Here is a 12,010-nt window from a genome sequence, read left to right as displayed (position 1 = left end):
AATGGGGGTTCAAACAGGGTTGAATTTACCAGGAAGAGAAAGGAAGAAAAGAGACGTTCACTGATGAGACAGCTGACTAAGCCTACCTCAGATATTCTTCCTTGACTCATGAATGATCCAAAGTGGATTCCCCTTCAGAATTATTTAAATCCTTTATTTGTTTAGTTGCTTGTTTTGTGTGTGTGTGTATGTGTGTGTGAGAGAGAGAGAGAGAAAGAGAGAGAGAGAGAGAGAGAGAGAGAGAGAGCGCATGTGCATGCCATGGCTAATGTATGGCTATCAGAGGACTCTGCGGAGTTGGTTCTGTCCTGGCATCCTTGCATGGGTTTTGAGAATCAAACTCTAGTGGTCAGACTTGAATGGCAAGCACTTTTACTGGCAGAACCGTATCGCTGACCTGAGAATGTTTTTAAAAGGAGTTTGCCTGCTGGCTTCACTTCAGTCGAATAAAGGAACACACCAGTGCTAGGGTCTGGATGTCTATAGTATGGAACATCAAAGATTTTGGAGACAAGAAATTTGCTTTTTTTCCTAATTGAGACATGACGTTTGTGCATCTCTGTGTGGTCTGGGATGACAATGTGTGATGACAAAAGATAATAATTCCAGTTCTTCAGTCATTGCATGTGCTGGGAGCTTTATACTTTCTCAACGTTCAAGTGTGTGCCACAGATTGTATTAACCAGCGACGTCAAAAAGTCAGAAGGAATTTCATCAGTCGAATTGAAATGTGTTGCTCCAGACTGAACTCTTTCTCATGCCCTTCACTTCACTTCCTTGTCTCTAGTAACCCCTGTTCCATTCTCTTCTTCAAGATCAGCATTTCAGTTTCCGTGAATGAGTGAAAACATGGGGTATTTGTCTTTCTGGATCTGGCTTATTTCATTTAACATAATGCCTTCTTACTACCTGTACTGCTACAAATGGCAAGATCTTGTGCATTTTGTGGCTAATATTCCTTGCCTCTGTGTGTACCATTTGTTTACGTATTGACCCACTGGCAAGCATCTGTGTTAATTATGTTTTAGCTATTGTGACTATTGTAATTTGTAACAAAAACATTTGATGCTAATGTTCTCCTCTCCTGTTTCCAGGTCAACAGCGATCTTGTTTACATTACAGCTAAGAAAGATGGCACTCATGTGGTAGAAGGCATAGATACCACCCATATTGGGAAATTAATTGTGACCAAACAAATTGGAGGAGACGGCATGCAGGATATCACTGATACTTACAAATTTCAAGAAGGTAATTTGCTACAACCAAATGTATTTTTCCCCAATTCCGTTTAGTACTTATTCACTGTCAGAATGAAATATGTTTCAGAGAATGCCCTGGCATTTGCAGCATCTGGTATTAAGGGCAGAAACATAAACTCTCACAAGCAACAGACATCCACAGTTCTTCATTATTTTGCTTGCTTATTTTGAGCAGAATTCCCCTTCACATGGCTTGTGAAGTGAGTTTTCAAATTCCATTTTAGTAGGCTATAGAATGCGTTCTTGCTTATATGAACCTTAATTGTTAGTAATCTATTATAACACACTATCTGCATTATACCAACAAAGATAAATAATAGAAATTTAAGTCACTTCTTCATATTTATTGAGTACTTTACAAATTATTTTTAACACATTGTTTCATTAGGTTGTCATGGAAACCCGAGGCATTTGACAGATTGATAAGAGAGTGCAATCTCACTAATGTAGGCCAATTGTGTTGAAGGCCAGCTTCAATTACAAAGTAACGTTTTGATGGGGGCTTGTTAACTTTGGTTATACAGTATATGTCAAATGGTACTATTGTGTTCAGTTTCATCTCAATCAATACTATACCCACAGTCCTAACAGTGAGCAGGACCCAGCTTCTATCCCCATACAAGAGTTAGAATCATTATACAGAGAAAGCTGTGGGAACAGGGAAACACTGGCTCCTATCAAGAGAGTCCAAAGAAGTGAAGCTTAGGAAAAGAGCACATTTAAAGAAAACTGTACTGGGGGTTCCAGACAGGGGAACTATAGTCGCAGACAGGAAATGTAAGCAGTGCTAGACATTTAGGGTACTGCAGGCCTCTATACTCCTTCTAGCTTAGAATGCCCGGTGCCATCTGGGTGAGAATACTGGAAGTTTCGAGAGCAGAAAGATACAATATCTTTTGGAAATATTTCACCTCCAGAGATTCTTAAAAGTGGCATTTATTTTAGTGAATGAAAAAATTATGACTAGTTAGCATATGCTAAATATTCATTGGCATTCCTGAAGTGCCAGTGCATGCAGGGTTTGTTTTAAATGTTTTATACTGCCTTCTTGCTTTTATTTACAAAAACAATTTGCATTATAAATACAAAGCCTGCTGAACAGGTGTGCAGTGTTGGAGTTTAGAGTTTTGGGCACTTGAACTTGTGAAGTTTTACTGGTTTTCTAAAATAGTTCTGTCTCCGCATTTGGTGCATTTGGTTGTCGTCAACTGCACAACATAAACACACAAAAGCAAACCTCTCTCCTTCCTCTAGGTATTTTGACTTTCCTCTAGAAGGGAAGTTAAAAACAATATAAACACAATGAAACCATGCAAGCAAGCAATGCACTCTCTTACTGAGATGCAAAGGAAAAAATTTGAAAAAGCAAAAGGGAAACTCCTTAGAGAATGTGGAAGATCTCTCTGGATTCATTGCAGTCCCCCCAGCAGCCCACTCTTAACTACACAGCACAACTGCATGGAGCTGGGGACACCCCAGCCCTGCTGTCTGCTTACTAGAAGGCAAAGCAGAGTTCATTCCTTGCCATGCCAGAAGACAGGGGCTATGACATGGGGTGGGCAGTTGATCCAGGTGCAAAGAAGGACACCCAACGAGAAAGGGGCCTGAAATGCTCACAGTACTCATGACACAAACCTATGTCTGTACCATGTTGATGTCTGAGCAGAATTGATGGAGCAATTCATTTGGTCCCAACCTCATGGCCCCCTAAATGCCATGAGGTCATGATGTATCCACTTGCTCAACACATTGAATTGGCACCTACTGTTTTCAGTGTGACTGAAACACTGACTGAACCCAGTAGTAGAGTACTTCCCAGGTTCGAGTCCTGGTACCACCAAAACTCCTATCCAAGGAATAAGTAAGGATTTCAAGTAGTGCTGGAGAAAGAGTTGTTCAGGAAGATGGGTAGAGCAAAATGACAGTGTGAACTGCTTTTCTTTTCTACTGATGAGCTAGTAGATGCCTCAGTGGATGAGAGATGAGCTTACCATCGTGTGTGAGCAGTGCTTAGACATGAGGCCGGATGCTAGATCAAGGCAGCAGCAAAAACTACTGGAAAGAGATAAACACATGCAGCAGAGCCTAGCCGCCATTACCTGTCACCTCCAAGGTAGCAGTGGGGACCAAATATGAATGGGGCCAGGATTAGATGTCATGCGAGGAAGACACACATCTGTCTGTGAGAAAGAAGTTGGGGCTTGACTATGATATCCAAATGTTAAAAGGCAATGCGCAGCTCTCCATGGGGGAGTCTTCTGAGGGCCAATGCCACACCTCAGCAAGCTGATGAGACTCAGGGAAAGAATGGTAGGAGCTTTGAACCAAGTAGAACTTCTAATACATATGATTAGTTGTAAAAAATATTTCAATCACTTTCTGGGCTACAATTGGGTCCTAAGTGAGAATTCATCTCTTCATCAAGGATGGTACATGGACTTCACATTCTATCTTGGCAAGTATTCCAGAGAAGTGCTATTCTGGAACTCTAGGGACTCTATCAGCATGTATTGGGAAGAGGGATTGATTATTTATGTCTGCTCCAGGCATACAATAAAGCCAGCTTGTGGTTGTGGCTTTATCGCTCTGATTCTCGTGGTACATCTTCTATAAGCCCTTTGAATCCACATATACTGAAAAGATGGACACTATGTCTATATATATGGAGATAATTGAGGACAGAAAAGAAATTATACAAGATGCAGGAATGGGATGGTTTATAATTGTGAAGAGATTATTTTTCACTTTAACTAAAAGTTAATATCAATTTTAACTTTTTTTTAAAAATGTAAGATTAAGAAATTAACAAGCTTTAACAAGCTTTGGAAACCAGAATTCTGAAAAATTTTCTGTGGCAATATGTCTTCTTTTGTTATGATATATGGACCCATTCCCTCTTTAGTTTATCCATTACTCCAGCTATTGCTTGTTCTCTCTCTCTCTCTCTCTCTCTCTCTCTCTCTCTCTCTCTCTCTCTCTCTCTCCTCTCTCTCTCTCTCTTTCCTCCCTCCAATAAGCAATTAGTCATCTCCTATATTGAATTCTTTCTGTAAACAAAACTGTTCACAACACTGTGTTTCTCACCACACATGCCATGCCCATTCTGTGTTCTCCTTATCTGCTAGCCACCATCTTGACAGACCTGGGGGGGCGATTATATCTAACCTGTTCCTTTCCCGTTCATCCCTGTCCCACTGGGCCCCATCTGCAAACAGAACACCCTCGAGGCCACTCTTAGCTGCACAGTGGCAGTGTGGCCAGTGTCTACAGGTGCCATCCTGCTTCCCTACATACCTTCCTCGGGGTGTTCACTCTTTTCTTGACACCACACCTGCTTCTGCAACACTAAACTTGCCTTTCTCCACTCCCCGCTGAATGCCTCTTGATTTCAGTTGCCCTCTGTGAATTCCATGCTTACCAAATTTAGGTTCTTTCTGGATAGCCATGGTTGGCTCTCACAGGTATAGTGACCATGCCCAGGTCTGCATCTCACCACAGGCCTTACGTGAGTGTGCCAAGGAAACCTGAAGCCAAATATTCCCAAGTTCTACTCCCTCTCCCTCCTCTCCCCTGCCTGGTCCATTCATTCTTCACTTTCTATTCAAATGAATACAACTACCTGAGAATTAAATTGGCAAATCCTCTATTTGTCCCATCTGAAACAGCGCTCCAGTGCACCTTCTCCCTCTGGCTCCTTAGCCATGGTCTGAGAATGAAACAGCACCCCATGTAGAAAACCTTAATAGAGGGCCTGACTCAGACTGAGGTCTGGCCAGAGTTAGTTTCCCTGTCTAATAGTAGAGCTACCACAGCTACCATAGTGCTTGGAGTGTCGTAGGCTATGACTGTTTTGGCTGGAACATCAGCCGTAGCTTGCCACCCCCTCCTCAGGGCAACCCTTTCTCTCCACAAAAGCAGTACTCTATGACATGTAAGCCCGAGTCCACCAAAGCTGAAAACACAGCCTCCTGTCTACCCAGTGTTTCCAGAATGTTCCAGAAATGACCCACAAAATCTTGCTAGCTGCCTTTTTGGTCTTCTTGCTAAACTATCTGATCATCTACAGCTGTACAACAGCCAGATGAGTCTCTTCCTTCTTGTAGCCAGGCCCTTGCATGTCCCCTCATCTTCACTCACTGTGTTGAAAAGAGGACTCCTGTGCCATGCAGACACGCTAAGGGTATTTCATGCTTCCAGGTTCCACATGCCCGCATCTGTCCCAGTATCTGTGGTCCACAAATCTTTACTGTGATAGATCTTCACTCGCCCCTCTGTACCCTTGAGTGAAGGACTGCCTTCCTTCTTTCCTTCCTTCCTTCCTTTGTTTCTTCTTTCCTTCCTTCGTTCCTTCTTTCCTTCCTTCCTTCCTTCCTTTCTTTTTTGAAGGACTCTGTCTTAACAGTGCCGAGCACAATGTCCAGTGTCTGTCTGTGGGACTGCAGGATTGTGCTCTCAAGACAGTCTCTCAAGTTGCTCAGAACACAAACCTCTCTTTGCCGCTTCTTGCCTGGACCGACTCAGCTCCTGTATCCGGGCAGCCCCTCTCTGGTGCTTTGCCTGGGCTTCCTGTGTTTTGCCTAAATGTATATTTGGCACGCATCCAAAGTGATAATCGTCAATGCCTTCCTTCTCGTGGACCTGTTTGCCAGATGATCGCTGCTAAAGTAGTTTCCTGAACTTTCAAGGCTGGACTTTCTCGTCCTCCCTTCCTGTCTTCCTCTGGTGGCTCTATAAACATGTACCCAAGCCAATTCTGGTAATAGACCTATTGTTTCTGGCACATTCTTTCAGGCTTGACAGTTAAGTTTATAGCAAATACACACGCACACACACGTGCATGCACAATCACACACATCTGTTGATCTGTCGTTTCTTTTTCTATGCCCTCCCAAGCTAGTTTCCATTTATTACACGCCTACTCCCTCTGATTCACCTAATGGCCCTGTGATGTACATTCCCTTATATCACTGGTGGTATTCATATTGCCTGCCTTGTAGTTGTTATGACGTCTAACAGAGCTACTGCAAGCAAGCACCCATCCCACGGTCTGTCTCATAATTAGCATTTACTGATAGTTAATAGCATCTACTAGCCTCCTCACCATCATTGAGTTCAATTATTATTTTCCAACCTAATTCTCAGTATAGCAGAAGATAACATCTTTAAATGGACATGATTGGAAAAGCCAGCATTCTTATCTTAAAGTGATCTTTTCTCCACCAGCCATTCTGATACCTAAACCTTATAAAACAAAGAATTTACTTCCATCTTTTCGTTTCTGTCCACCACCGTGAAGAACCTCTATACAGAGCTACTTAGGTAGAAAAAGAGAAGGGACACCATCTTCCGTACTTCCAGCAGTCTGCCCCCTTCGCCAGGTACTTTATACAAGCTTTGTCAGCACCGTAGTCAGGATCTGAGCACAGCCACTGTGAGGCCACACTTATGTCCCTGTTGACTGCTTCCTCACCTGCTTATGCCATTTCTTTCTCTTCTCTGTCTCTGCATCTATCTTTCATTCTATGAGTTCATATGTTCTTTCTGTGTCTTTGTCTCTGTGTATCTCTGTCTTTCTTATTCATGCTCACTCGTGTGTGTGTGTGGGGGGGTTGTATTTGACGAACTAGGTATGGAACACAGTACCTTTCTAGACAGGTGTTCTTCCACTGATCTGTGCCCTCAGCCTTTGGTTTTTGAAGCAGGATCTTGCAGTTAGCCCAGGCTGGTCCTGAACTATCTTCCTGCCTCAGCCTCCCGAGTGTGAAGATTATAGATGCACACCACCATGCTTGCCTTTTCCTCTCTCCTTCTCCACTTTCTCTCCTTCTTCCTAGAGCAGAACTTTTCTCTCTTTTGTCTCCCAACCACAACGCCATCCCTCCAGAGACTCACCCTAAGACATATTAATCAATCAGTACCTACCCTTCAGAAAGTCTTACAGTAGAACTGGACTCCAACAGTGGTGCCTCAAAACAATGGGCTCATACTGAAGTAACAAAGCTATAAGGATTTTCCTCCACACCTTTGTGAGCTCAGGAAAGCTGTGAACCTTCAGCAGGTTGAATCAGACTTCCTCTAAGGGTCTGACCCAGAAGTTTTGGGGCAGAGGGCATTTAACAGTTTACCAGAGTCTAGTGCCTTGAAGTAGTGCACTTTGGGGCTTGGTGGGCACTGCAGGAGGCATAGAAGAGCATGGAAGGACCCCCTCCTGGCCCCAAAGTCAGCAAAGGAATGATCTAATTGAAAGGATTAAATGGGAGAAGGCTTGAGGGAGAACACATCCTGTTTGGGTGCAGAGAATTCTATGGACTGGAAGAAACATATACATTAGGAAGTCATCGTTGTCTCTGAACTCTTTGCTTTGCAGACCCTAAATTCTAATCTCATGACTGGAACTCAGGGAGGGAAACAAATTGGAACCTGCCAAGCCCAGAAATAATGGCCCTAGAGAATGTACCCCTTGTGCAAGCCCCTTAGTAGCCTTCATAACAGGTATACCTCACCCAGCCGCCAAGTTTCCTGACAGCCGAGGTAGCCACTATCTTTCTGGAAGCTTGGTTTTGCAGAACCTAACACAATGGTGGTGACTGCACAGAAAGGTTGATGGGCTTCCAGAGGCCATAAGCAAGGGGGGGTGGGCACAGAGTGTTTTGAAGTCAATGTCTTCTCAATGAAGTGTTATTTCCCTTTACCTGTCATTATCTATGAATCTCTCCTAGGTCAAGAAGAAGAGAGACTGGCCCTTGAAACCGCTCTGATGTATGGAGCCAAAAAGGCCCTCAACACTGATGGAGTTGTCAAATCAAGGTCTGATGTGGACATGAACTTCGAGGTGGGAAACGCTGTGCTGGGCAAGGACTTCAAGGTCACCATCACCTTCCAGAACAATAGCTCCAGCCTGTACACAATCCTGGCCTATCTTTCGGGCAACATCACATTCTACACCGGGGTCTCCAAAAAAGAATTCAAGAATGAAACATTTGAAATGACTCTGGAGCCCTTATCCTGTAAGCTAACAAATATGTTGGTCTCTCCAGGACCTGTTTGTTACCTGTCTCTGTCTCACTGTCAACACTGTCAGGGCTCTGGTTATCACCAGATCCCAGTATTGGGGGACACATTGAGAGGGAGCTTTAAAAAAAACCTCAATTCTTCCATTTTTGTGTCTCATGAGCAGAAAGGAACGCTGAAATCTTCTAAGCCTAGAGTCCCACGAATTGGAGGATCTCTCTCGCCCATCCCCCTTCCCCCACCTCCCATATGTCTATCTGTGCCGTTCCATCACAATAAGAATTCAGGATATTTGAAGCAGGGCAGGATGGCCATGCTGAAGCCTGCACTGGGGACTGCAATTTTGAGCATGCTCATTGTTCCTGGGGATACGAGGTAGGCTCAATATTCAGCCCCAAGTTGCATACAGGAAGAACTTCTGTAGGCAGAGAGCTAAGTCAGAGAAAACTGAGAAGCACTTCCTGGTTCTCTGGACCTGATATGTGGTGCTGAAATAGAGAAGAAAGGGAGTACCAGAGCAACACGGTTCCCAAAGCAGAGCCAAGCAAGCAGGCCACACCCAACCTCTGAGCCAATCACACACCTCTGTTGTCCCTGAGCTCCCTAAACCCTGTAGCTGTCCCAACCCTGTACCTCCAGAGAGGAGTTTATAGAGAAAATAAAAAGCTGCTCCTGATAATCTGGATTTCAATAAACCCAGACTGAAGGAGATGAGTATTCCTAGGTTTGGTGATGTAGCCAGCAGTCAAAAAAATCACCATGGTATTGTCTATGGAAACTAGATTTGACTGCCTACCTCCATTTTCTGGGTTGCTACTTGATGTAGGAGGGCCAGTCCACCGTGGGTAGTGCCACCACCATGGGTTGCTAGTCCTGGATTGTATAAGAAAGCTGGCTCATAAGCAGAGAAAGCAAGCAAGTAAGCAGCACTCCTTCATGGTCCCTGATCCAGTCCCTGCCTCCAGGGTCCTGCGCTGAGCTCCTTGTCCTGGCTGCCCTCTCCTGTGGCCAAATATTCCTTTCCTCCCTAAGTTATTTTTGGCCATGGTGTTTTAGCACAGCAACAGAGAGCACACTGGATCATCCAGGTTCTAGCATGTGCTGAACATAGGGGAGTGCAAATCTTTGTGGATCTTCTGGTCTTGTAAATGAATAAGGTAATAAGCAACCCAACTAGCTAGGCAGGGTATATCATCTGATGATACGTAGAATACGAGAATACAAAGCAAATTAAGAGCGAAAGGCATAGAAGGTGGAGCCTTTAAAAGGCAGAGTCTTGTGGAAGATAATTAGGACATGAGGGCCAAATTGACCTTGGAAGGAGTTGCTGCTGGTCTGTGGAGTGAGTCAGTTCCTGGGAGAGCAGCTTATTATAAAGTGGGGTTGCTTTGCAAGCACATGGCCAGTTCTCTTTCTGTTATGCCAGCACCATGCTTTTTGGTTGCGCCAGCCACTAACATTATGAGACAATCAGACATATTTTCCTTATAAATTTCCAAGCCTCTATAATTTAGTAAAACAACAAAATCAGACTCAAATAGGAATAAAAACAGCCAATGGAAATTGATGAGCTTAAATAATACAAACTTGGGCTTTACTTCCAATTGGTATTTCCTTTGAAAACTTTGAGCATGACCATACTCGGGACCATACCTAGGCTGGTGAGATACTTAGGACATAAAGGCACTTGCCACCGAGCCTGGCGACCTGGGCTCCATCTCTCACACGGTGGAAGGAAAGAACCAACTCCATTGTCTTCTGCTCTCCACTCAAGTGCCCGTACACAGCAATAATGTTCTAAATTTAAAAAATAAGCACTGGCTGCTGTGCTGAGGAGAGACTTGCGGAAGCAAGAATAAAGCTTGGAGACCAGTTAGGATGCTTTAACAATCATTGAGCTGAAATGTGGTGGTCGCGCTGCCGATAAGAGCAAATAAATCTGAACGTACTCTGAAGGTAGAGTCCACCTGATTGGCCTATGCAAGTGAGAGGAAGAAGTGAAGGAACTCCGTGAGTGACAGGTGTGAAATGCCTTGCTACGGTCCAGCTTAGTGGGAAACTGAGATTGGATTCACGTGGTCAAGGCCATGAAGATAACAGAACTTAGATTCCCCTTGGGCAAGGACACTGAGCCAATGGGTGCAAACTTGGGCCCCGAGTGAAACTGTCTACAATCCATCAGATCTCCCTACACCAGAAATAGAGCACAACTCTTTTCCCACCTTCCAAACACCCTGTCAAACTTCCTCCTTCTCTCCTTAACCCAATTAAAGGGTGGATTTAAGTCATCTCGAACTTCAGAATCAACATGACCAACCACTGCAGACTCTCGTTCTCACTCTCAGGCCTTCCCCATGATTATGGACTGTATATCCTCAAAACATAAACCAAAATAAACCAATCCATCTTAAAAATTAAAAGGGGGGATGGGTTTATACGAGTTAGAATGAAGTAGAATGACGTAATACATTATTCTACAGAGTCATTTATGTAGGGACCAAGCCTAAGACCAAGTCTATTTTAATACAGAGCCACCCACTCAGAGCACTCAGTGCTTGTCCTAGATAACTCCAATGGAATTAGAATCTCATTCCTCATTTGCTCATTTACTAATTAATGAAACTTAGCGGTGTCAGTTGCATGCCATAAAACGCGCTCTGCAATCTGAAGTATATCCCACTCTTTGGCAAACTCACACACCTCTGCCCCTAACCAAGCATTCTTAGGTGCCTCTGTTGCAAATGAAGTTTTCCACATAGAATAGGAGGCAGACTTTTCAGATTGCTGATTAATGGAACTGTGTGGGCTAGAGTTAGCTGGGGAGGTTTGAATAACTTAAACCACCGAGAACCTTCAAAGGTGCTATCCTTGTCACTTGGCTACATTTAGTTGCCTTTGCTTTTTGGAAGACACAAGGCAGCCTCCAGCCTGTGTCTCCCCTGGCTTTCCCCAGACACCGTAAATGATGTTGGCAGCCTCCCATATCTACCACTCACACAGTGAAAATCTATTCCTCCTTCTCTTGCCGCGTTTAATAAACTTTATCTGGAACGATTTCTTGTGCAGTGGCAAAACACGGCACTTATATAACGCACTATTTCAGGAGCACTGTTCTCTGGGGTTCTGAAGCACAGCCCATTTCTCCAGTGCTGTGATTGAGGGAATGGTTTGCCTCCGAGAAGTCAGCCCTGAGGCTGAGACTGTAAGTGGTGACAAGAGCCTCTACAAAGATAGGTCCGGGGATGATGGACTAGTCCTCCTGCCCTAAGGAAACCTAATAGTCAAACTCTTTTCCCCAAGAAAAGCCAGGAGGAAACCACTGTTTATTACTGTCCCTGGAACCATCAGGGAGCAAAATGCACCGTCCATGTAGAGCCTGTAAAAGACATGTGCTTGCTCGGGTTTATGTGTGACAAAGGGAATTTGTCGGGTCAAACTATTTGGGCTTGATGTATAGTTGAGAGGTAGGGTGCCATATTTAGCATGTCTGAGCCTCTGAGATCAATTCCCAGCTCGTGGAAGTAAAACAAAAAAAAGAGAGAGGTGAAGAGAGGGGGGAGGGACTGCTGTCTGAGCCCCTGTCCACAGACTGTGTGGCAGTTTAGGACTGTATAAGAATGGATGAGAGCCAATAGGGTGGGTTTACAGTGATCCCGAAACAAGAATATAAACGCAAGATTAGAAAGCTATCAGAAAGCTAGAGGTGGCCTGAGGAACTACACACTGAAAAAAAAAAAATC

At 44.1% G+C, this 12,010-nt stretch overlaps 1 protein-coding gene across 1 annotated transcript in view; it reads left to right on the top strand.

The window, feature by feature from the left end:
* The window catches only part of F13a1 (coagulation factor XIII A chain), a 159,711-nt gene that overhangs the window by 122,449 nt on the left and 25,252 nt on the right, over positions 1-12,010 (top strand). Inside the window, exons 11-12 of the mRNA XM_057787428.1 lie at positions 1,095-1,248; positions 7,979-8,266. Coding sequence (XP_057643411.1) covers positions 1,095-1,248; positions 7,979-8,266 — 442 coding nt within the window. The remainder of the gene's footprint in view (positions 1-1,094; positions 1,249-7,978; positions 8,267-12,010) is intronic.

The sequence above is a fragment of the Chionomys nivalis genome, chromosome 13 (assembly GCF_950005125.1).
Source record: "Chionomys nivalis chromosome 13, mChiNiv1.1, whole genome shotgun sequence".
NCBI classification, from domain to species: Eukaryota; Metazoa; Chordata; class Mammalia; order Rodentia; family Cricetidae; genus Chionomys; species Chionomys nivalis.
The sequence above is the reverse complement of the archived record's forward strand: the minus strand, read 5'-3'. Positions and strand labels throughout refer to the sequence as shown.